This window comes from Triticum aestivum, chromosome 4D, assembly GCF_018294505.1.
Source record: "Triticum aestivum cultivar Chinese Spring chromosome 4D, IWGSC CS RefSeq v2.1, whole genome shotgun sequence".
In the NCBI taxonomy this organism is placed as follows: domain Eukaryota; kingdom Viridiplantae; phylum Streptophyta; class Magnoliopsida; order Poales; family Poaceae; genus Triticum; species Triticum aestivum.
Genome location: NC_057805.1, coordinates 372,914,686 through 372,942,107, shown reverse-complemented (window position 1 = coordinate 372,942,107; position 27,422 = coordinate 372,914,686). Strand labels below are relative to the sequence as shown.

Sequence of the window (27,422 nt, the reverse complement as noted above, 5' to 3'; positions counted from 1 at the left end):
TTCCTGCTCATATTACTGAACTTAATGTTAGCTAATTAGCTTTTGTAATTATACAACCGTGCTGAATTGGATGTTGCCTTGCTTCTGAGACGGGTTAGCTTTTATAATCTCATGACCATATTGAATTTGATGATGTTACACTTCTGGTACAGTGTGGATGTTTCTTCTTACCATTGAACTCGAAATTGGTTGTCCTGTTACATCTGCTAAATTTGCCTTCATACTAATGCATCATGCCGCTTGATCTTCCATGGCTTGACCATATCGTTAGGACCGGCACCCTCGCGTCAAGGCGCGTTGCCGATCTAGTAAATACTATTGTTTGATGTGTTCTTATCATTCTAGAGGAGGGCAAAAATACATAGACAATGCGCAGCGGTTGCATGGGCGTTCTAGGGTTACCAGGTCATTTCTTTGCTTCAGGAAGACACTCAACCAGACTCAGTTTGATCTGGGTTCTATACCATTAAACTAACCAAGCCTGGTGCAGGCGGATTTCCCATGCATGCAGGTGGTCAAATGTCAGTTCTCTATCCGTTTGTTTGGTACGCCCTTCCACAATAAAAGAAGAGAAGATACCTAATCTTGGATGAGAAGGTAATGTGATCATGTTAACACTGCATGCCAATAAGACGTAGGTCAGAGGCCACAACAAAACTGCACCCACTTGTCCTCCGGCCTCCTCCGGTGATGGCAACTTGTGAGCTGTAATGTAAGTGTGACGTCCTTTGTCAAGACTGCAATAATAGTATATGCATGCTCCCTGTGATCTGCATGCATCATGCCCACACCAACCAAAGGTTATATGTTCGGAAAACAAGATGAAATTGCACACCTTTTAGTTGTTTGGAGTTTTCTTTAATAATCTTTGTCAACCGAAGTTATAACCTTGAAACTGCGCAGTTTTATCATAACATTACTGCAATGACTAGTTCGTACCATAAATGTGGAGTGAGGTGGGGATGAATACAGTTGAATTTTAGTCCAAAAGTAGACAACTTAGCAATAGCCGGCCTCTAGTACATACTTCCTCCATCCCATAATATAAGATCGTTTTGCAAGCTAGGGCGGCTAAAGTTAGTGATTATAAACGTCAGGATAAGAGCGACCACTACCCAAAATATGGGGACAGGAAACGGCTAATTGCACATGCCATGGCACCTCTCGTCACCAGTGGCATGCCCAGTGCTCACTTCACCTGTGCTAGTTGCTGCACCACGCCACCACATCCAGACCCCAAACCCCAGAGCTCATATAAGTAACACACGCGGTGCCTTGCGAAAATAGATCACGTATACTTCACAGCCCACTTCGCTCCTCGCAAAAGCTTCTCTGTGTTTCCCTTCCGCGACTTGGACACAGCAGCAATGAGATCGGCGCTCGGTCTCTCCCATTGGTGTTCCTTGCTGCTTCTCCTCTCGCTGGTGACGGCTCCGCGGGGGCTCGAGGTCGGCGACCTCTTCAGCCAAGGGAAACCACCGGCGGTACGTGCATGGGAGAGCGTGTGGCTTACTAGCAAATCGATATGGATTCGTTTGTTTGCGAGTGCTCTTGGAGCTGATCGATTTCGTGGTGGTCTTGCAGGTGAAGCAGGACTGCAGCCGGACATGCGAGTCCAAGTTTTGCATGGGTAAGCACTTGCCTCAACTCTGATCAGTCTCAGCAATCTTGCGGTTTTAGCTCTCTTTCTCTCCCGCTGGTCGATGCATGCAGTCTGTTTCTATTCCTGAAAAGAACAGAGCAGTCGATCCTAATCAGATTGAACTGCAAGTTAGATTGTTAGATTGAGCTTCGTTTCAGTTGAATAATGGCCTGGACTGAAGTAGATAGGGTAGCAGATTTCCTGTTTATTTTTCAGTTGAATAATGGGCTGGACTGAAGTAACTGACGCTCGTTTGGCCTTGGTTTCCGGCACGCCACCGGCCTCCCTCCGGAAGTCCCGCCTGTGCTGAGGTACGGGAAATACTGCGGAATCCTCTACAGCGGCTGCCCCGGCGAGAAGCCCTGCGACGCCCTGGACGCCTGCTGCATGGTCCACGACCACTGCGTCGCCGCCAACAACAGTACGATATCTTCTCCCAGCTCCACACATTTTTCTTCTTCTATCTATCTGAACCGAAAAGACCGGACAGGAGGAAAACACGTGCGATTTCCCTTTTGTTTGCTTCATTTGACGTTTCCACCAAAAGGCCCCACAGACCCAGAGCTCTCGGCCTCATGCCAGTTGTTTACGAGATGACACGCCACCTACAGCAAGCAGATCGTATCTCCAGTGGTACCAGCATGCATGATTAGGAATGATTAGATTAACAAGTGCATGGGCAGATGGCTCCCTGATTGGCCCAACACGCTCCAGATAAGCCGCATGCAATTCGTATCAGCACACGCTCCTCCAAACAAGCACGCATTTCGTATAGAGATAGATAATCTGACGCGTGCGACGCAACCGACACGTACGCCGCTGCGCCACTAGCTCGTCAACGTCGTCCTGTCGCCTCCATTTTCACCGCGGCAGCACCGGTCGCTTGCGCGCGTTGATGAGGCGCGCACGCATGATTGCAGGGAAGAAAGCACCTCCGTCGCACTCAACCGGCCGCGCGCACTGATCCTGCCACTGTGTCTGAATGATTTGTGGTGCACTCACTCCATGTGTCGTGTGTGCAGATGACTACCTGAACACCAGGTGCAACGAGAACCTGCTGGGCTGCCTCGACGGGGTGAACCCGGCGGGGCCGACGTTCCCGGGGAACAAGTGCAGCGTCGGCGAGACGGCGTTCGTCATAAAGGGTGTCATCGAGGCGGCCGTGCTCGCAGGGAAGATCCTTCACAAGCGCGACATCGGGCAGTAGCCATCTGGCCTGGCCTGGACCCGGAGCGTACTTAGGAAATAATGTGGTAGGCGTGCCGTGGCGTGGTGGTGCGGCAAAGCCGCGATATCCTGGGCACTGTGTACTTGTGACCAGTTTGGTGGTATAGTGGTACGCGGCATATTGCTGTACTGCACACCGGTGCGAAATGGCATGCATGGGTTGCACCATTGTTTCTGTAGTCAAAGGACATACTGGAACGCCCAGTGGTTACTGATGGACATGGCAAATTTGATAATTTTGATCTGTGGATGAAATCATTTCACAAAATGAACTGCCCTTTTTAGTGGCGCCCGACACGAAGACGCCACACTACACTGTGCAACGCCTCACAGATAGGCGCTACACGTCTGGCCACAACGTCGCACCCCAGACTGCCTAAAAATTACTAGTCAATGTGCAGCGCCTAAGAGTTAGGCGCCACACTATACAGTGTAGCGCCTAGCCTCTAGGCGTTGCACTAGTGGTTGCTTCATTTGGTAGGCAACCACTAGTGCAACGCCTAGAGGCTAGGCGCTGCACACTGACTTAGTAATTTTCGTATCATACGGATGCGACGCTGGGCAGGCGTGTAGCGCCTATCTGTGAGGCGTTGCACAGTGTAGTGTGGCGCCTTCTTGTCGGGCGCCACTTAAAAAGGTCAGCTGGGTGAAATATTTTTAGAGGCAGTTCATTTTGTAAAATGATTTCATTCATAGGTTAAAATTATTAAATTTGCCGATGGACATAGTCTGATATTCCTGTTGTCCCGTGTCCAGTACTTCCTTCGTTTCTAGAAGTACTTCGGTTCTGGCATTTCGAGTTTACCAAAGGGTGACCAGCGGTTTGCCACACCTTCATTCAGTCATGAGTTAAGCCTGTCTCTTTTTGAGTTGTTATAGTAGAGCATCTCCGGCCCTATTTTTAGGAATGAAACGTTTTTAAGGCACGGGAGGGCAAAAATCATCCGCTAACACCTGCCCAATACTAAAACTCAAATGCTCTAAAGTGCAGCTGCACTTTTTGGTCGATCTGAGCGCACACTCACAGACCAAAATTTCCAACAGATTGATCCCAAATTTGGAAAACTATCCACCCACCCATTCTATATATGAAAAGATTTTTCAATATAGTACATTGATTTTTCTCCACCTCGTCTGTATATATGAACCCAGCGATGACGTGAATTAATTCCGGTACAAGAAAATTTTAAAAGCTATACCTTTCAAACCGTGTGTCGAAATTATGATCCGTTTTCACAGCTGGGTTCCTCATGACAAACTCTTTAAAATTAGATTCCATATGAATATGTTTTGATGATTTTTGTTTGAAAAGCAACTTTGATGCTAGATGAGGCAAGTTTAGTGTTAAACAGGAGCAACTTTGAAGCTAGAAGAATTGCACCATGTGTATAAGTGAATTCACCTAGTAGCCTCCTACTTAGTTGTGTGCAATAATGTAATAGATGGTTACCATGGTTGCTAAGTTGCATACATCGGAAACTAAGTTGTACATAGTTTAGTTGTCTACCATAGAATGAAAGTTGCTTACTGTAAAGTGAGAAGTTGTCTGCCTCAGAAATCAAGTTGCCTACATTGCTACAAAGTAGCCTACGGATGATCCCTAATTGCCTAAAATACTATGTAAGTTGTCCATCAGGGGACCTCAGTTGGCAACGCTACTGAGTGCGCGGTTGCTGGCTAGCCAGATCGCGGGTATTAGATGAGAAGTTGCATAGGTGGTAATGAGAAGTTTCATAGGGGGGCGATCAGACAATTGCCCACAAACCTACGCAAGTTCTTAATTTTCGGTCGGGTTACCTACCAAAATCATTGTAACCTTCAAATATAATGATGGAAAACACATGAGGGCTAGCCAGGTTGCGACAAGCTCTTCAAAACTAAACCCACATGGATATGTTTGTTTGATTTTTTTAAAGCAACTTTGATGCTAGATGAGGCAACTTTAGCGCTAAACAGAGGCAACTTCTCTCCATTAAAAATAACTAATTAGCAACAATAAGCAACTAACTAATAATACAGAACAAGTTCAAAAGAGAGGTCGATAAAATCACATCACCTTCATAAGCAACTTTCCTACTACAAAAGGCAACTTTAGTTCTAAAAGCAGACAACTTCACTACATTTTGTGTCCTGGTTAATTCTGTCTAACATTGTCCTAACTTCCTCATCGGTACTTCTAAGTTGCGTATTGTTCATGCTTGTATGCCATTATTTCTTAGTTGCCTATAATACTATGATGTCGTCTAGCGGCGATGCTCTTGTGTCTGTTATTGCTAGTTATGGTAGGCAACATGATGGTGAATCTAGGCCACTTCAGAGTGTTTGTAGGCAACTTAGAAAAACAATGATAAACAACTTCATAATATTCTAGACAACTATTTTTGCAAAGTTAGGCAACTAAGCAGCAATTGTAGGCAACTAATTACAAATAGTAGGCAACTAGGCATCAATGATAGGCAACTTCTAGCATTTATAGGCAATTGAACATCAATCATAGGCAACTGACCATCAACATTAGGAAATTGGGCAGCCATGATACGTGAATTGGGAAACTGTTAGTAAAATTCACATATACACATAGTGCAGTGAAGTTTCTTTGTATGTAGCACTAAAGATGCCTTTGTTTTGTGTGTTTTTTTCTTGTTTTTACGCAAACCAACCTAATAGTCGGTCCTACTAGGCCAAAAACAAGAAGTTGCTTCACTATAGCACTATAGTTGCCTCCATTGCACCCAAAGTTTCCCTCGATTTTTTACGAAACCTACTCATATGGGATCTAGTTTTGAAGAACTCATCATGATAAACCTGATGGTGAAAACGGAACTTGATTTTGATGCTTGAATCAAAAGTTATGGCTTTTACAACTTTTTATACCCTAAATAAATACACGTAAGGACAAGATCTAGGCTAATTCCAACGGTAGCCATGTGCGACACACGATATGGCCAAACAATTTCCTTTCTAGTGTAGACAGCTGGACGCAAGGACATATACTTGCTATATATGGTGATGCGCTCCAAACAACGAACAAGCGTAGAGGCGCTCCCTAGCCAGGCCCATACGAAAATTGGGCAGCCCGAAATGCTACAAATATATAGCATTTCGCCTGCTGCCGCAAAAATGCAAGGCTACATCCGGACGCTAGCGTGCGACCCTTTCTTTCCTGCCCGCAACCGGAAACCCTTGGACCTGCTGCCAGCCGGCCACCGTGCGCCATGGCCAACTCCTTTCACCCCGCCTCCCCGATACGCTACCGCCTTCCTCTTGATGGCCAGTGGAGGCCCTGCCGGCTCCACCCATGGTCGCCATGGTGGTTTTGTGGCCCCGCGACCGGCTACCGTCGCCAGAAAGGAAGGAAGCCCACTGCAGCCGCCAAGCCTAAAGGAGGCGACGTGAAGTGGCTGCCGCGCGACACGGCAGTTGCAGCCGCAGCGAATAAGACCAAGGCGACAAGGGCCAAGAAGGTTATTGTTGTGCCACGGAGGCTACCCCGCCGCCACCACCACCGCCTCCTCCTCCACCACCACCTTCCACGCCAACGGCCATGGAGAAAGAGCCGTTGACACCCACGACCACGATCACCGGCACCCATGAAAGGATCGATACGGTCTACTAGAGGGGGTGAATAGGAGACTACAAATTATAATCTTTCTTGTCAATTTTAAGGTTTAGTGGATAAATAGGGTTCACTAGATAAGCAACTAGGTGAACACAACCTATATGACAAGCAAGCTTAGAGCCAAGAATGCTAGGCAATAATCTAATTAGCAAGCCAACAAGCATACAAGACAAAGTAAAGTGCGGGGAAGGATTAACCACAAGTGAGGCGAGGACGCGGATTTTATCCCGAAGTTCACTCTTCCTTGGGGAAGAGCTACTCTCCGTTTAGAGCGGTGCCGGAGCCAAGGCTCGCGGAACGCCATGAAGGCTCACTGTATTCTCTTTTGAGTCACCCCCAACACATGAGCCTCGAATCACTCGGGGTTGGTCTTGAAGGCGACCACCACACCTTTACAAACTTCTCCGGAGCACACCACAAGCAAGGAAGCTTTCAGAGGAAACTCTAACCACCTAGGAGCCCAAGCTCCAAGAGTAACAAGTCAATGGGAAAAAAATGTTGCGGGGAATGCAATTTGGTTTGGTCAAGATATAGATCGGGTCTTGCGCTCCCAATCCCCAAAGTTTCAACAAGTTTGGGTGGAGGGATTGAGAGTATTGAGAAAAATGGAGTGTAGCAATGGTGGAGCCCAGTAAGACATTAGGGTTAGGGATGGAGGTGGAAGAAGGGGGGCTTTATAGTGTTCTTGCTCGGGTGACCATTTCTGCCCATTGGACCCCGTGCGCACGGGCTAAGTCAGCCCCCTGCGCACGGGGTACTCAGAGACTTTCACACCACCCCGTGCGCACGGGGGTCAAAAGACCGCGTGTGCACGGGGTACTCAGAGAGTTACGCAGTACCCCGTGCGCACGGGGTACCCCGTACGCACAGGGGTCAACCCAGAAACTTCCTGTTGCTAGCTTTCTGAGTACCTCATGCAAACACACTATGGATTTAAGTGGTAGGAATGGGTAGGCTGGTGTTAATGTTCTGCAAATGGCATTCCCACATAGCACATATCCACACCGACCCCTCTTAATAGTATGGTCTTTCCTACGACTCAAAAGAACCAAAACTAAGACCTTTGAATTGTCGGTCGACCACGCCTTTGATCTTTTTGAATTGGGGGTCGCACATCTCCCTCAAGAAACACTTGGAACCAATATCCCGAGATAAACTTTAGCAACCAATATTAGTCCACTAACCACATTGTCATCACACCAAAATATAGTTTAAGTGCCAAATGCACTTTCAGCCCACAATGTGCTCGACAATATGTCCGAAAGGTAAAAAAATCCTTCTTTTTTGTTATGATTGTGCTTGTAGTTGATGAATGCAATGATAGGAGCATGTATTGATGTGTTTCTATGTTCAATTGTACGTGTGTAGTGTCGACGATGATGCATTTTTGAGACATACAAATATTGCAAACAAATAATTTGTTCTGAAGAATTTGAAGAAACCCAATATGATGATGAGGAGCTTGAGTTGGACCATGAGGAGCTTGAGGAAGATAAGAGGGGTTTCTTGGTTCTATTCCAAAGGGGAGAACCACAAACTACACAACTTGTGAAGACAAATTGATATGCATGGTGTGGAAGAAAATTTCTCTAGATGTGTCCGTTGGAACCAATCAACCAGGCTCACCTATTGGAAGAGTATCAAGGAGTTTTTCGATGAGCGACACACAAGTGATATGACCGCTTGGTTGGGTCTCTTTGCCACCGGTGGTCCACCATATTCGCAGATTGTTTCAACTGGTCATGTTGCTTGAAGAATATTGATCGCATAAAACCCAAGTAGTTGCAACACGACGACGACAAGGTGAATATCCTTCTCTTTCTCAATGGTACTTGCTCCCACTGTAGTATAGATTGATTGCTATCAATTGTGACTAACTTTGTTCTCAATGGTCTCTTGTAGCTCAACCTCACTCAAGGGATGTACCAGAGTAGAGGGAAGAAAGGAGAGAAGAAAAATAAAGGGAAGGCCTTCACTTTGCATCATTGTTGGACCGAACATAAACATGATGAAAAATGGAAGACCGGTGAGACATTTGAAATTTCAAACAAGAAGAAGAGCTAGGTTGGGCATGATGGTGATGCATCAAGTGGGGGCGAAGAGAAAAGGAGTGGCACTCCCAACTTGATGGCGGCTAAGTCCAAATGGCCTGACGGAAGGAAAAAAGACAAGGATACAAAGACCGACGACAATGATATCAAAGAATCACTTGAAGCAATCATGAATGCAAGGAAGATGTATGCCGGGGAGAAGAAACTTTTGAAGATAAAAGAGATGGAGGAGAAGGCAGTGGTTGAACTCTGGAAGGCGGCGGCCAAGGAGAAAAGGGCGGCGACTAAGAAGATGTTGGCAGCGGCTAAGGGGAAGAAGGTGGAGGATGAGCACCATAGGGTGCAACTAGAGGAGAGGAAGGCGGCGGCCGAGGAGGGTGTATTACCTCACCATGAGGGCCCGGACTAAGGGTAAGCCCCTTGTGTGAACTCCCTTTTGATACTTATGACCACGTTTGCCACCATACTAAGGGCACCGACGGCTTCCCGTACTGTCAAAGGGGAGGGATGGAATCAAGAGATCAAAACCCATCGCCGCGGGGATTTCAAACCCAAGGATGGCAACCTTTGCCCATGCACAAATAACATGTACTAGCTTACTAAACTTCTTCTTACATCTAGCAATCAAACATGGCCTTAGTTATCTCATAATGCTCAAATCTTGGCTGCTACTCGAAAAACGCGTTCAGCTGCACGATCATATCGTAGATGGTGCGGCTCTCAAAATGTTTTTGTGGCTCTGGTTCCATGCAAGAAACCATCACACACTACACTGATATGGAGTCATAAATTTTGGTCTGATAGACATGTCTATCATCATTTATGGCATTGTCGTCGGGAGCATCTAGAAGAGTTGCTTCTGGAACATATTCTTTCCTGACAGTCCTGATGACATTCCTCACGCTACGGACCTAGTCTGTATAGTTACTGCGAGATGGATTTAACTTCTCTTTCTCAAACACTGGCACTAAGTTAAAGGTGGATATACGTGCCATTATATCTACAACGAAAATATGCAAATTCACTTAGACATTGTTCATAATTAATGTTGATTTATGCTAATCTTCTTTGAACAAGAATTTTGTGATGCTGTAGCGACCAGACCTCAAACAGTCTAGTCTATGTGCATCAGTGTCATCCCTGGATCGGTAATGCTGGCACACACAGTACTTTGAAGGATTTATAACAGAGTAGCAATCACACACTTATTACATTGAATAGTTCAAGAGAACTCAATACAATAAATATGGCTTAAGGCCATCTAAAATACGATAACAGCGGAAGGCTTGGAAGATAAAGTGAGTCCATCAACTCCAACGGCATCACTGAGTATAAGACCACGACCTAAGGCTCCTTACTCGTCGTCTGAAAAGTCTGCAACATGATACGTTGCAGCCCGAAAACGGGTCAGCACATGGAATATGCTGGCAAAGTAACACATAAAGAGTAATGAACAGAATAATGCTATCACTACATGCATATTTGGCTGGTGGAAAGCTCTATGGTTACAGTTTTGCGAAAAGCCAATTTTTCCCTACCACAAAGGAATAAATTTTATTTAACTATCATGGTGGTTGTTAAACATTGAGAAGGTACCTCCAACTCAATCCCAATTAAGAACGTGATTAACCCAATCAAATTAAATTAAGTAACATGATGATGAGATTCACATGATAATCCAAGAACTAGATACTCAAGATGTCCATAACCGGGGACACGGCTAATCATGATTAGTTTGTACACTCTGCAGAGGTTTGTGCACTTTTCCCCACAAGACTCGATCGCCTCCGCTTGATTTCTCGCACTACATGGTGTTTGAGAAACGGATGACCGAGACACAGTCTTTCAGAAACACTACTCTTTACTCCGGGTGGACAGTTACACCTACTTTCCCCTACATCTGCTAGCCCACCTCTTCAAGAGGTCATGTAACCTACTCAACTATGCTAGAGCCCATAATAGCTTGTGGCTGCACACGGAAGTTTCTAGCATGAATAATCTCATGATCCCTTTGAGTCTGGGTGGCGGTCCATAGGATGATCACACGGGTACTCCGGGATATCCAAAAATACAGGCAACACTGGTTTCTCCAGGTGCCTCAATCCACCCAGATGTAAATTAAAGTAGCCACCTTAAGTTGAACCATAAATTAATAATCTCACATCTGTCATGAAGAATTCACTCAAACCCAATCCACGTCTACGAGCATAGCATAGCAATATAAGCAAACGTAGAAGTAACTCCCAAAGGTTTGATAGTAAACAGGACAATAGGTACTACCTCATCTACTTCCCAAAACCCACATATTAATCAGATCCTAATCATGCAACTGTTTGAGGATTGATCTAATGCAATAAAACTGGGTGATGAAAAGTATGATCAAAGTGTTACTTGCCTTGCTGATGATCCGTGAAACCTAGAGACTCGTAGTAGCACGCTTCGCACTCCGGGTACTCTATTGCAAACAAACAATACACACATAAGCAATCAAGCAAGGGTGCACGAAATAAAACTCAAAATAAGAGATCTAACCAGAAAGTTCAACTTAAGAACTCCGGTTTGCAAAAAGAATCAATTCAAACGAAGCAACGAAGGTCAAACGGCGAAAGAAACAAGCTTCGTTTACTAATCTGGATCTAAGTCAATTTTTACAGTAGCAAAAACTTTTTTGAGTTGGTTAAACGGAAAGAGAATTTCGACATGAAACTCTAGGCGCTTGAATCGCCTGATTCCGATAAACAAGCGAAAAGTTATACTAAAATGAAAAACAGATCGGAAATCGCGATCAGGAATAATCGCGGAAAATCCGAGAAAAGAAAAACTGACGAACAGGCTAACGATCGAACGTTCGCTGTCTGTAAAAAAAAACCGTTCGTTAAAACGAACGAACGGGCGTTCGCTATTTAACTAAACCGAAAAAATAAACCGATCTAATATAAAAAACGCATCTCGGTTTCAAAATAAAACCGAACGGTTTTTCGAGAAACCGGCGGCTACCTCGGTTCGCGTGACGGCGGCGGCGGCGAGCGGCACTGGCGGGTGGCGGCGTCGGGCGAGAGGCGGCGGGGATCCGGCGGGCGGCGGCGGACGGCGGCGGGGCTCCGGCGGGTGGCGGGTCGGGCGACGCGGGCGGCGGCGCGGGGCGACGGCTAGGGTTTCAGGGCGGCGGCGACTTGGGCTGAGGCGGGGCTCGGGCCGCGGCTTTAAAGGCCGGCCGGGCTGAGGTGTCCGGGTCGGACACGGCCCGTAAGGCGGTTGACTTTTTTAAAAATAATTCGGACGTGCAGAAAAAGTAAGAAAAGAAATACTAAACGGACTCCAAAAATCCCGAAATAAATTTTCCCCGTCCTCTAAAAATAAGCCGGACAAGGTGAACATTTATTTGGGCCTAAAATGCAATTTTGAAAAACGCGTATTTTTCCTAATTCGAATAAAATCAAATATTTGTTTTTAATATTTTTCCTCCAATATTTCATTATTTGTGGAGAAGTCATTTTATCCCCTCTCATATATTTTGATATGAAATATTTTCGGAGAGAAAAATAATTAAAACAAATGATCCTATTTTCAAAATTTGAGAAAACCCAAATATGAAAATAACGAAATCCCCAACTCTCTCCGTGGGTCCTTGAGTTGCGTGAAATTTCTAGGATCGCAAATCAAAATGCAATAAAATATGATATGCATGATGATCTAATGTATAACATTCCAAATTGAAAATTTGGGATGTTACAAACCTACCCCCCTTAAGATGAATCTCGCCCTCGAGATTCGGGTTGGCTAGAAAATAGGTGAGAGTGGTCCTTCCGTAGATCTTCCTCTCGCTCCCAGGTGGCTTCATCCTCGGTATGGTGACTCCACTGAACTTTGCAAAACTTGATAACCTTGCTGCGGGTGACTCGGCTGGCATACTCAAGAATCTTAACTGGTTTCTCCTCATAGGTCAAGTCACTATCCAGCTGAATCGCTTCCAATGGCACTGTATCTCTCAGTGGTATCTCAGCCATCTCTGCGTGGCACTTCTTCAGCTGAGAAACATGGAACACATCGTGAACTCCCGACAATCCTTCGGGCAATTCCAACTTGTAAGCAACTTCCCCCATACGCTCCAAAACTTTGTATGGTCCTACAAAACGTGGCGCTAACTTTCCCTTAACTCCAAAGCGCTTTACTCCTCGAAGTGGTGATACTCGAAGATAAACTCTGTCTCCGACTTCGTAAACTGTCTCCTTGCGTTTAGAATCCGCATAACTCTTCTGCCTGGACTGGGCTACCTTGAGCCTATCGCGAATCAACTTCACTTTCTGTTCAGACTCTTTAATCAAATCTGGTCCAAACAACTGGCGGTCTCCAACTTCGTCCCACAACAACGGTGTCCTGCACCTCCTTCCGTACAGAGCTTCGAAAGGGGCCATCTTCAAACTGGATTGATAACTGTTGTTGTAAGAGAACTCTGCATATGGCAAATTGTCGTCCCAACTAGATCCATAATCTAGCGCACAAGCTCTCAGCATGTCCTCCAAAATCTGATTGACTCTCTCGGTCTGTCCGTCTGTCTGTGGATGAAAGGCTGTACTGAACTCTAGCCTGGTACCCAAAGTCTCGTGCAACTGATTCCAAAACTTTGAAGTAAACTGGGTTCCTCTATCTGATACAATGGTCCTCGGAACTCCATGCAGACATACGATCCTGGTCATGTATATCTTTGCCAACTTAGCACTTGTATAAGTGGTCTTTACTGGGATGAAATGAGCTACCTTCGTCAAACGATCGACTACAACCCATATCGAGTCATAGCCTGAACGAGTCCTGGGCAATCCTGTGATAAAATCCATGCCTAGCTTATCCCACTTCCATTCGGGTATCGGCAATGGTTGTAGCAATCCTGCTGGCTTCTGATGCTCTGCCTTTACTCTCTGACATACATCACAAACTGCTACATACTCCGCAATATCCTTCTTCATTCCGGTCCACCAGAAAGTATCCTTCAAATCCAAATACATCTTGGTATTTCCTGGGTGAATCGAATATGGTGAATCATGGGCCTCTTGCAGAATCAACTTCCTGATCTCCGGATCATTGGGCACATAAACGCGGTCCTCAAACCATAAGGTATCGTGTTCATCCTCACGAAATCCCTTGGCTTTTCCTTTACTCATCCTTTCCTTTATCTCAGCAATTTCCTTGTCTGTTTTCTGAGCTTCTCTGATCTTATCCATCAAAGTAGACTGAATCTCCAATGCTGCTACAAAACCTCTTGGAACTATTTCCAAACATAGTTCACGAAGATCCTCTGCTAACTTCTTGGGTAACTCTCCGGTCATGAGCGTGTTGACATGGCTCTTGCGGCTCAACGCATCGGCTACTACGTTAGCCTTCCCTGGGTGATAATGCAATCTCATATCATAATCCTTAATGAGCTCCAACCATCTCCTTTGCCTGAGATTCAACTCCTTCTGCGTGAAAATGTACTTCAAACTCTTGTGATCCGTGTACACCTCACAATGGTTTCCGATGAGAAAATGTCTCCATGTCTTCAACGCATGCACTACGGCTGCTAACTCCAAATCATGTGTAGCATAATTCAACTCATGGGGTTTAAGCTGTCGTGAGGCATATGAAACAACTCTTCCCTCCTGCATTAGCACTGCTCCAAGTCCTCGACGAGAAGCGTCGCAATATACTTCATAATCCTTGCGTTGATCTGGCAGAATCAACACTGGCGCTGTAACCAAACGTTTCTTCAACTCCTGGAAACTAGCCTCACATTCCTCAGTCCAATTGAATTTGGTGTCCTTCTTCAACAACTCCGTCATAGGCTTTGCAATCTTCGAGAAATTCTCGATGAATCTCCGGTAATATCCTGCGAGTCCAAGAAAACTCCGGATTTCTCCAACTGTCGTGGGTGCTTCCCAATTTGTCACAGTGTTAACCTTGGTGGGATCTACTGCTATTCCTTCTCCGGATATAACATGTCCAAGGAATCCAACTTCCTTTAACCAAAACTCGCACTTGCTGAACTTGGCATATAACTGATGTTCTCTGAGCTTTCCAAGTACCAAACGCAAATGCTCCTTATGCTCTTCTTCATTCTTCGAATAGACCAGAATATCATCAATGAACACTACGACGAACTTATCCAAAAACTCCATAAACACTTTGTTCATCATGTTCATGAAATAGGCAGGTGCGTTAGTCAGGCCAAATGACATAACGGTGTACTCATATAGCCCATACCTTGTGGTAAAAGCTGTCTTGGGTATATCCTGCTCTCGAATCTTCAACTGGTGGTATCCTGATCGCAAATCAATCTTGGAAAATACTTTAGCTCCTTGTAGTCGGTCAAACAGATCATTGATCATCGGCAGTGGGTACTTGTTCTTGATTGTTACTTCATTCAATCCACGATAATCAACAACCATCCTCAACGATCCATCTTTCTTCTCCACTAGAAGTACGGGTGATCCCCAAGGTGACGAACTTGGGCGAATATATCCTTTATCCAGTAACTCCTTAATCTGCTTCTTAATTTCTTCCAAATCCTTAGCGGGCATCCTGTACGGTCTCTTAGATATTGGCCCAGTGCCTAGCAAAAGCTCAATCAAAAACTCGATGTCTCTATCCGGTGGCATGCCTGGCAACTCCTCTGGAAATACGTCAGGGAAATCCTTCACCACTGGTACTTCCTCCTGTACAACTCCTGATAAGGAATTCACTTGAGTCCTCTTCGGCACATGCCGGGATACATACTTAATCCTTCTTCCTTCTGGGGTAGTAAGCAAAATCGTCTTACTGGCGCAATCGATGTTTCCTCCATACATCGATAGCCAATCCATTCCCAAAATCACATCCAAACCTTGCGACTCCAAAACTATTAGGTCTGAGGGGAAAACATGCCTACCTATGGCCAATGGCAACTGAAAACATCCTTGGCTTGCCATATACTCTGCTCCTGGCGAGGTTACTAACATAGGTGTTCTAAGAACTTTGGTGGGCAACTTAAACTTATCCACAAATCCCCTTGATATGTATGAATGTGATGCACCAGTATCAAAAAGAACGATTGCAGTAAATGACTTAACCAAAAACTTACCTATTACTGCATCAGGCTGTGCTTCAACCTCCTCCACATTAACGTGGTTCACCTGTCCCCTGTTGAAAGGGTTCGGCTTCTTCCCCGAGCTTCCATTGCCATTTCCATTCTTAGCTTCCGGACAATCAGTGGCATAATGTCCAGTCTTCTGGCACTTGAAACAAGTAACGTGGCTTAGATCCCTCTTGGCTGGGGTTGATGGGTTGGTACGGTTCTGTCCGTTGCTTCCTCCGTTCCCATTGCCATTCTTGGGGCCACTATGATTGTGCGAGCTCCCTCCATTGTGATTGTGACCTCCATGGTTATGCTGAAGGTGTCCTCCCGAGTTCGGGGTAAAACGAGGCTTCTGGTGAGCTCCTGTACTGTACTTTCCTTGTCCATACTTCCTCTTACGGCTCTCAATCTGCTGCTGCTTCCCTTCAATCATGAGAGCTCTATCTACCAACTCCTGGTAGTTGTTAAAAGTTGCCACCATCAACTGCATGCTCAGCTCATCATTCAGTCCTTCCAGAAACTTCTCCTGCTTAGCTGCATCCGTAGCAACGTCATCTGGGGCATAACGTGCTAACTTACTAAAATCCTCCACGTACTGGCCAACGGTACGTCCTCCTTGGCGTAAGTTGCGAAACTCACGCTTCTTCATGGCCATAGCTCCTGCTGAAACATGGGCAGTACGGAAAGCTTGCTGAAACTGGTCCCATGTGACAGTGTCAATGGGGTGAGTGGCTGTGTAATTCTCCCACCATGATGCTGCGGGTCCATCAAGCTGATGTGCGGCAAAACGCACTCTCTCCGCATCTGTGCATCCTGCAGTGGTCAGCTCCCTTCCAACCTTGCGGAGCCAATCATCTGCCACAATCGGCTCGGTGCTACTGGAAAACACCGGCGGATTCAGCCTAAGAAAACGGGCTAAGTGATCAACAGGTGGTGGTGGTGGTTGTTGTTGTTGTTGCCTTGGTTCTGAACTAGCACTTGCATCAGGGCATTCTGCTGCTGAATCAACTGAGTGATCTCCGGTGGGAAAACAAATCCGGTGTCGCGTCTCGGAGGCATCTGATGGTTTAGAAAAGATGAGAAAATAGAATAGAATGAGGTCTAGAGGGAAAACACTACCCATATGCACATGAGACAAACACAAACATATCACTCCAATCAATTCAAACAAGGCATACAATCGATCTAACTATCGTTACAAAGTGCTTGGACTATACTATATACATGGTGGAATACTACTACTAATTTGGTGGTCTACTAGAAAAATTGCTCAGTCGAAGACTCCATGATATCTGCTCCGGCTTCATCCTCCAAATCATCATCACTGGGGTCCGAGTCGGTGTCGTCGATGATGATGTAATTCTCCAGGCAAGTAGAATCGTCATCATCTCCTCCTGGTGCTGGGTCTCCCATGAAAACTCCTAGCTTCTTTGTCAGGTCGCCATTCTTCTCCACTAGTGCGACGATTTCCTCCATATAATCCTCGCGTGTAGCCTTGAGTTCTTCCTCCAGTTCCATGATCCTAGTCTTTGCCTTCTTCAGATCTATCATGTCTGCGCACATCTGGTTCTCCTGGCGACGAATGTGCTGGTTTAACTCCTGGATGAAAGCTGCAATAGATCTATCCTTCCTGGTGCTGATCATCTCCCATTGCTCGTCTCGGCGCCCACAAATCTGATAGATAGTATCCTTGAGATCATTGTGGTACACTTCTCCAATGCGTCCCATGGTGATGTGGGCTGCCATGCTCTTTCCTAGACTCCAGGTTGGTGCATCAAAGGAAAACTCTATGGGCTCAGTGACTGGCGTGAACGTCCTTCCTGGAACTTGAACTTGAATCATCCAGCGCTCCTCTTCTGGTAGTGTGGCGTTGTAGGTTCCGGTGAAGCTTGGTATTCCGATGTTCAGGTACTTAGTAACTTCCTTCAAGTGTCGTCCAAAAGGTGTATCCTCATCTGGTTGCGCGAACTTGTTCCTTGCATCCGCCATCCTAAAAGAGTGGAAGAAAGGAGAGGAGTCAGAAATGAGAAGAGAGTAGTGATCTAGGGCTTTAGCTTAGTGGTCGTGTCCTACAGTCAGCGTGTGCTCTGATACCATCTCTGTAGCGACCAGACCTCAAACAGTCTAGTCTCTGTGCATCAGTGTCATCCCTGGATCGGTAATGCTGACACGCACAGTACTTTGAAGGATTTATAACAGAGTAGCAATCACACACTTATTACATCGAATAGTTCAAGAGAACTCAATACAATAAATATGGCTTAAGGCCATCTAAAATACGATAACAGCGGAAGGCTTGGAAGATAAAGTGAGTCCATCAACTCCAACGGCATCACTGAGTATAAGACCACGACCTAAGGCTCCTTACTCGTCGTCTGAAAAGTCTGCAACATGATACGTTGCAGCCCGAAAACGGGTCAGCACATGGAATATGCTGGCAATGTAACACATAGAGAGTAATGAACAGAATAATGCTATCACTACATGCATATTTGGCTGGTGGAAAGCTCTATGGTTACAGTTTTGCGAAAAGCCAATTTTTCCCTACCACAAAGGAATAAATTTTATTTAACTATCATGGTGGTTGTTAAACATTGAGAAGGTACCTCCAACTCAATCCCAATTAAGAATGTGATTAACCCAATCAAATTAAATTAAGTAACATGATGATGAGATTCACATGATAATCCAAGAACTAGATACTCAAGATGTCCATAACCGGGGACACGGCTAATCATGATTAGTTTGTACACTCTGCAGAGGTTTGTGCACTTTTCCCCACAAGACTCGATCGCCTCCGCTTGATTTCTCGCACTACATGGTGTTTGAGAAACGGATGACCGAGACACAGTCTTTCAGAAACACTACTCTTTACTCCGGGTGGACAGTTACACCTACTTTCCCCTACATCTGCTAGCCCACCTCTTCAAGAGGTCATGTAACCTACTCAACTATGCTAGAGCCCATAATAGCTTGTGGCTGCACACGGAAGTTTCTAGCATGAATAATCTCATGATCCCTTTGAGTCTGGGTGGCGGTCCATAGGATGATCACACGGGTACTCCGGGATATCCAAAAATACAGGCAACACTGGTTTCTCCAGGTGCCTCAATCCACCCAGATGTAAATTAAAGTAGCCACCTTAAGTTGAACCATAAATTAATAATCTCACATCTGTCATGAGAATTCACTCAAACCCAATCCACGTCTACGAGCATAGCATAGCAATATAAGCAAACGTAGAAGTAACTCCCAAAGGTTTGATAGTAAACAGGACAATAGGTACTACCTCATCTACTTCCCAAAACCCACATATTAATCAGATCCTAATCATGCAACTGTTTGAGGATTGATCTAATGCAATAAAACTGGGTGATGAAAAGGTATGATCAAAGTGTTACTTGCCTTGCTGATGATCCGTGAAACCTAGAGACTCGTAGTAGCACGCTTCGCACTCCGGGTACTCTATCGCAAACAAACAATACATACATAAGCAATCAAGCAAGGGTGCACGAATAAAACTCAAAATAAGAGATCTAACCAGAAAGTTCAACTTAAGAACTCCGGTTTGCAAAAAGAATCAATTCAAACGAAGCAACGAAGGTCAAACGGCGAAAGAAACAAGCTTTGTTTACTAATCTAGATCTAAGTCAAATTTTACAGTAGCAAAAACTTGTTTGAGTTGGTTAAACGGAAAGAGAATTTCGAGACGAAACTCTAGGCGCTTGAATCGCCTGATTCCGATAAACGAGCGAAAAGTTATAATAAAACGAAAAACAGATCAGAAATCGCGATCAGGAATAATCGCGGAAAATCCGAGAAAAGAAAAACTGACTAACAGGCTAACGATCGAACGTTTGCTGTTTGTAAAAAAACGAAAACCGTTCGTTAAAACGAACGAACGGGCGTTCGCTATTTAACTAAACCGAAAAAATAAACCGATATAATATTAAAAAAACGCATCTCGGTTTCGAAATAAAACCGAACGGTTTTTCGAGAAAAACCGGCGGCTACCTCGGTTCGCGTGACGGCGGCGGCGAGCGGCTCCGGCGGGTAGCGGCGTCGGGCGAGAGGCGGCGGGGCTCCGGCGGGTGGCGGGTCGGGCGGCGGGGCTTCGCGGGCGGCGGCGGCTAGGGTTTCGGGGCGGCGGCGACTTGGGCTGAGGCGGGGCTCGGGCCGCGGCTTTATAGGCCGGCCGGGCTGGGGTGTCCGGGTCGGACACGGCCCGTAAGGCGGTTGACTTTTCTTTAAAAAAAATATAATTCAGACGTGCAGAAAAAGTAAGAAAAGAAATACTAAACGGACTCCAAAAATCCTGAAATAAATTTTCCCCGTCCTCTAGAAATAAGCCGGACAAGATGAACATTTATTTGGGCCTAAAATGCAATTTTGGAAAACGCGTATTTTTCCTAATTCGAATAAAATCAATTAAAATCCAAATAAAATCAAATATTTGTTTTTAATATTTTCCTCCAATATTTCATTATTTGTGTAGAAGTCATTTTATCCCCTCTCATATATTTTGATATGAAATATTTTCGGAGAGAAAAATAATTAAAACAAATGATCCTATTTTCAAAACTTGAGAAAACCCAAATATGAAAATAACGAAATCCCCAACTCTCTCCGTGGGTCCTTGAGTTGCGTGAAATTTCTAGGATCGCAAATCAAAATGCAATAAAATATGATATGCATGGTGATCTAATGTATAAGATTCCAAATTGAAAATTTGGGATGTTACAAACCTACCCGCCTTAAGATGAATCTCGCCTTCGAGATTCGGGTTGGCTAGAAAATAGGTGAGAGTGGTCCTTCCGTAGATCTTCCTCTCGCTCCCAGGTGGCTTCATCCTCGGTATGGTGACTCCACTAAACTTTGCAAAACTTGACAACCTTGCCGCGGGTGACTCGGCTGGCATACTCAAGAATCTTAACTGGTTTCTCCTCATAGGTCAAGTCACTATCTAGCTGAATCGCTTCCAATGGCACTGTATCTCTCAGTGGTATCTCAGCCATCTCTGCGTGGCACTTCTTCAGTTGAGAAACATGGAACACATCGTGAACTCCCGACAATCCTTCGGGCAATTCCAACTTGTAAGCAACTTCCCCCATACGCTCCAAAACTTTGTATGGTCCTACAAAACGTGGCGCTAACTTTCCCTTAACTCCAAAGCGCTTTACTCCTCGAAGTGGTTATACTCGAAGATAAACTCTGTCTCCGACTTCGTAAACTGTCTCCTTGCGTTTAGAATCCGCATAACTCTTCTGCCTGGACTGGGCTACCTTGAGCCTATCGCGAATCAACTTCACTTTCTGTTCAGACTCTTTAATCAAATCTGGTCCAAACAACTGGCGGTCTCCAACTTCGTCCCACAACAACGGTGTCCTGCACCTCCTTCCGTACAGAGCTTCGAAAGGGGCCATCTTCAAACTGGATTGATAACTGTTGTTGTAAGAGAACTCTGCATATGGCAAATTGTCGTCCCAACTAGATCCATAATCTAGCGCACAAGCTCTCAGCATGTCCTCCAAAATCTGATTGACTCTCTCGGTCTGTCCGTCTGTCTGTGGATGAAAGGCTGTACTGAACTCTAGCCTGGTACCCAAAGTCTCGTGCAACTGATTCCAAAACTTTGAAGTAAACTGGGTTCCTCTATCTGATACAATGGTCCTCGGAACTCCATGCAGACATACGATCCTGGTCATGTATATCTTTGCCAACTTAGCACTTGTATAAGTGGTCTTTACTGGGATGAAATGAGCTACCTTCGTCAAACGATCGACTACAACCCATATCGAGTCATAGCCTGAACGAGTCCTGGGCAATCCTGTGATAAAATCCATGCCTAGCTTATCCCACTTCCATTCGGGTATCGGCAATGGTTGTAGCAATCCTGCTGGCTTCTGATGCTCTGCCTTTACTCTCTGACATACATCACAAACTGCTACATACTCCGCAATATCCTTCTTCATTCCGGTCCACCAGAAAGTATCCTTCAAATCCAAATACATCTTGGTATTTCCTGGGTGAATCGAATATGGTGAATCATGGGCCTCTTGCAGAATCAACTTCCTGATCTCCGAATCATTGGGCACATAAACGCGGTCCTCAAACCATAAGGTATCGTGTTCATCCTCACGAAATCCCTTGGCTTTTACTCTACTCATCCTTTCCTTTATCTCAGCAATTTCCTTGTCTGTTTTCTGAGCCTCTCTGATCTTATCCATCAAAGTAGACTGAATCTCCAATGCTGCTACAAAACCTCTTGGAACTATTTCCAAAGATAGTTCACGAAGATCCTCTACTAACTTCTTGGGTAACTCTCCGGTCATGAGCGTGTTGACATGGCTCTTGCGGCTCAACGCATCGGCTACTACGTTAGCCTTCCCTGGGTGATAGTGCAATCTCATATCATAATCCTTAATGAGCTCCAACCATCTCCTTTGCCTGAGATTCAACTCCTTCTGCGTGAAAATGTACGTCAAACTCTTGTGATCCGTGTACACCTCACAATGGTTTCCGATGAGAAAATGTCTCCACGTCTTCAACGCATGCACTACGGCTGCTAACTCCAAATCATGTGTAGCATAATTCAACTCATGGGGTTTAAGCTGTCGTGAGGCATATGAAACAACTCTTCCCTCCTGCATTAGCACTGCTCCAAGTCCTCGACGAGAAGCGTCGCAATATACTTCATAATCCTTGCGTTGATCTGGGAGAATCAACACTGGCGCTGTAACCAAACGTTTCTTAAATTCTTGGAAACTAGCCTCACATTCCTCAGTGCAAATGAATTTGGTGTCCTTCTTCAACAACTCCGTCATAGGCTTTGCAATCTTCGAGAAATTCTCGATGAATCTCCGGTAATATCCTGCGAGTCCAAGAAAACTCCGGATTTCTCCAACTGTCGTCTGTGCTTCCCAATTTTTCACAGTGTTAACCTTGGTGGGATCTACTGCTATTCCTTCTCCGGATATAACATGTCCAAGGAATCCAACTTCCTTTAACCAAAACTCGCACTTGCTGAACTTGGCATATAACTTATGTTCTCTGAGCTTTACAAGTACCAAACGCAAATGCTCCTTATGCTCTTCTTCATTCTTCGAATAGACCAGAATATCTTCAATGAACACTACGACGAACTTATCCAAAAACTCCATAAACACTTTGTTCATCATGTTCATGAAATAGGCAGGTGCGTTAGTCAGGCCAAATGACATAACGGTGTACTCATGTAGCCCATACCTTGTGGTAAAAGCTGTCTTTGGTATATCCTGCTCTCGAATCTTCAACTGGTGGTATCCTTATCGCAAATCAATCTTGGAAAATACTTTAGCTCCTTGTAGTCGGTCAAACAGATCATTGATCATCGGCAGTGGGTACTTGTTCTTGATTGTTACTTCATTCAATCCACGATAATCAACAACCATCCTCAACGATCCATCTTTCTTCTCCACTAGAAGTACGGGTGATCCCCAAGGTGACGAACTTGGGCGAATATATCCTTTATCCAGTAACTCCTTAATCTGCTTCTTAATTTCTTCCAAATCCTTAGCGGGCATCCTGTACGGTCTCTTAGATATTGGCCTAGTGCCTGGCAAAAGCTCAATCAAAAACTCGATGTCTCTATCCGGTGGCATGCCTGGCAACTCCTCTGGAAATACGTCAGGGAATTCCTTCACCACTGGTACTTCCTCCTGTACAACTCCTGATAAGGAATTCACTTGAGTCCTCTTCGGCACATGTCGGGATACATACTTAATCCTTCTTCCTTCTGGGGTAGTAAGCAAAATCGTCTTACTGGCGCAATTAATGTTTCCTCCATACATCGATAGCCAATCCATTCCCAAAATCACATCCAAACCTTGTGACTCCAAAACTATTAGGTCTGAGGGGAAAACATGCCTACCTATGGCCAATGGCAACTGAAAACATCCTTGGCTTGCCATATACTCTGCTCCTGGCGAGGTTACTAACATAGTGTTGGGTATCGTAGCAGAATTTTAAAATTTTCTACGCATCACCAAGATCCATCTATGGAGTATACTAGCAACGAGAAGGAAGGAGTGCATCTACATACCCTTGTAGATCGCAAGCTGAAGCGTTCAAGTGAACGGGGTTGATGGAGTCGTACTCGTCGTGATCCAAATCACCGTTGACCGAGCGCCGAACGGACAGCACCTCCGCGTTCAACACACGTACGGAGCAGCGACGTCTCCTCCTTCTTGATCCAGCAAGGGGGAAGGAGAGGTTGATGGAGATCCAGCAGCACGACGGCGTGGTGGTGGAAGTAGCGGGGAACCCGGCAGGGCTTCGCCAAGTGCAAGCGGGAGAGAGAGGTGTCACGGGAGGGAGAGGGAGGCGCCAGGGGCTAGGGTCCAGCAGCCCTCCCTCCCCCCTTTATATAGGCCCCCTGGGGGGGGGCGCCGGCCCTAGGATCCCATCTATGGGGGGGGGGGGCGGCGGCCAAGGGGGGGGACTTCCCCCCCAAGTCAGGTGGGGCGCCCCCCACCCCCAGGGTTTCCAACCCTAGGCGCAGGGGGAGGCCCATGGGGGGGGGCACCAGCCCACTAGGGGCTGGTTCCCCTCCCACTTCAGCCCATGGGGCCCTCCGGGATAGGTGGCCCCACCCGGTGGACCCCCGGGACCCTTCCGGTGGTCCCGGTACAATACCGATAACCCCCGAAACTTTCCCGGTGGCCGAAACTGGACTTCCTATATATAATTCTTCACCTCCGGACCATTCCGGAACTCCTCATGACGTCCGGGATCTCATCCGGGACTCCAAACAACTTTCGGGTTTCCGCATACTAATATCTCTACAACCCTAGCGTCACCGAACCTTAAGTGTGTAGACCCTACGGGTTCGGGAGACATGCAGACATGACCGAGACGCCTCTCCGGTCAATAACCAACAGCGGGATCTGGATACCCATGTTGGCTCCCACATGTTCCACGATGATCTCATCGGATGAACCACGATGTCGAGGATTCAATCAATCCCGTATACAATTCCCTTTGTCAATCGGTACGTTACTTGCCCGAGATTCGATCGTCGGTATCCCAATACCTTGTTCGATCTCGTTACCGGGAAGTCACTTTACTCGTGCCGTAATGCATGATACCGTGACTAACTCCTTAGTCACATTGAGCTCATTATGATGATGCATTACCGAGTGGGCCCAGAGATACCTCTCCGTCATACGGAGTGACAAATCCCAGTCTCGATCCGTGCCAACTCAACAGACACTTTCGGAGATACCCGTAGTGCACCTTTATAGTCACCTAGTTACGTTGTGACGTTTGGCACACGCAAAGCACTCCTACGGTATCCGGGAGTTGCACGATCTCATGGTCTAAGGAAATGATACTTGACATTGGAAAAGCTCTAGCAAATGAACTACACGTTCTTTTGTGCTATGCTTAGGATTGGGTCTTGTCCATCACATCATTCTCCTAATGATGTGATCCCGTTATCAATGACATCCAATGTCCATAGTCAGGAAACCATGACTATCTGTTGATCAACGAGCTAGTCAACTAGAGGCTCACTAGGGACATGTTGTGGTCTATGTATTCACACATTTATTACGATTTCCGGATAACACAATTATAGCATGAATAATAGACAATTATCATGAACAAGGAAATATAATAATAACCATTTTATTATTGCCTCTAGGGCATATTTCCAACAGTCTCCCACTTGCACTAGCGTCAATAATCTAGTTACATTGTGATGAATCGAACACCCATAGAGTTCTGGTGTTGATCATGTTTTGCTCTAGGGAGAGGTTTAGTCAACGGATCTGCTACATTCAGGTCCGTATGTACTTTACAAATATCTATGTCTCCATTTTGAACACTTTCACGAATGGAGTTGAAGCGACGCTTGATATGCCTGGTCTTCCTGTGAAACCTGGGCTCCTTGGCAAGGGCAATAGCTCCAGTGTTGTCACAGAAGAGAGTCATCGGGCCCGACGCATTGGGAATCACCCCTAGGTCGGTAATGAACTCCTTCATCCAGATTGCTTCTTGTGCTGCCTCTGATGCTGCCATGTACTCCGCTTCACATGTAGATCCTGCCACGACGCTTTGCCTGCAACTGCACCAGCTTACTGCCCCTCCATTCAAAATATACACGTATCCGGTTTGTGACTTCGAGTCATCCAGATCTGTGTCGAAGCTAGCGTCGACGTAACCCTTTACGACGAGCTCTTCGTCACCTCCATAAACGAGAAACATATCCTTAGTCCTCTTCAGGTACTTCAGGATATTCTTGACCGCTGTCCAGTGTTCCATGCCGGGATTACTTTGGTACCTTCCTACCAAACTTACGGCAAGGTTTACATCAGGTCTGGTACACACCATGGCATACATAATAGACCCTATGGCCGAGGCATAGGGGATGACACTCATCTTTTCTCTATCTTCTGCCGTGGTCGGGCATTGAGCCGTGCTCAATTGCACACCTTGCAATACAGGCAAGAACCCCTTCTTGGACTGATCCATATTGAACTTCTTCAATATCTTGTCAAGGTACGTACTCTGTGAAAGACCAATGAGGCGTCTTGATCTATCTCTATAGATCTTGATGCCTAATATATAAGCAGCTTCTCCAAGGTCCTTCATTGAAAAACACTTATTCAAATAGGCCTTTATACTTTCCAAGAATTCTATATCATTTCCCATCAATAGTATGTCATCCACATATAATAAGAGAAATGCTACAGAGCTCCCACTCACTTTCTTGTAAACACAGGCTTCTCCATAAGTCTGTGTAAACCCAAACGCTTTGATCATCTCATCAAATCGAATGTTCCAACTCCGAGATGCTTGCACCAGCCCATAGATGGAGCGCTGGAGCTTGCATACCTTGTTAGCATTCTTAGGATCGACAAAACCCTCCGGCTGCATCATATACAATTCTTCCTTAAGAAAGCCGTTAAGGAATGCCGTTTTGACGTCCATTTGCCATATCTCATAATCATAGAATGCGGCAATTGCTAACATGATTCGGACGGACTTCAGCTTCGCTACGGGTGAGAAAGTCTCATCGTAGTCAACCCCTTGAACTTGTCGATAACCCTTAGCGACAAGTCGAGCCTTGTAGATGGTCACATTACCATCCGCGTCTGTCTTCTTCTTAAAGATCCATTTATTTTCTATGGCTCGCCGATCATCGGGCAAGTCAGTCAAAGTCCATACTTCGTTTTCATACATGGATCCTATCTCGGATTTCATGGCTTCTAGCCATTTGTCGGAATCCGGGCCCGCCATCGCTTCTTCATAGTTCGAAGGTTCACCGTTGTCTAACAACATGATTTCCAGGACAGGGTTGCCGTACCACTCTGGTGCGGAACGTGTCCTTGTGGACCTACGAAGTTCAGCAGTAACTTGATCCGAAGCTTCATGATCATCATCATTAACTTCCTCCCCAGTCGGTGTAGGCACCACAGGAACATCTTCCCGCGCTGCGCTACTTTCCGGTTCGGAAGGGGTGACTATCACCTCATCAAGTTCCACTTTCCTCCCACTCACTTCTTTCGAGAGAAACTCTTTCTCCAGAAAGGACCCATTCTTGGCAACAAAGATCTTGCCTTCGGATCTGAGGTAGAAGGTATACCCAATGGTTTCCTTAGGGTATCCTATGAAGACGCATTTTTCCGACTTGGGTTCGAGCTTTTCAGGTTGAAGTTTCTTGACATAAGCATCGCATCCCCAAACTTTTAGAAACGACAGCTTAGGTTTCTTCCCAAACCATAATTCATACGGTGTCGTCTCAACGGATTTCGA

General features: G+C 45.7%; 1 protein-coding gene across 1 annotated transcript; it reads left to right on the top strand.

Annotated features, from left to right (window-relative positions):
- The first annotated feature begins 1,177 nt into the window (after positions 1–1,177).
- On the top strand, positions 1,178–3,141 carry LOC123100061 (probable phospholipase A2 homolog 2). The gene is made up of 4 exons (XM_044522051.1): positions 1,178–1,484; positions 1,585–1,630; positions 1,938–2,063; positions 2,665–3,141. Exons 1-4 carry the CDS (start codon positions 1,368–1,370, stop codon positions 2,847–2,849), a joined length of 474 nt encoding a protein of 157 aa, XP_044377986.1. The 5' UTR covers positions 1,178–1,367; the 3' UTR covers positions 2,850–3,141.
- Positions 3,142–27,422: the final 24,281 nt, after the last annotated feature.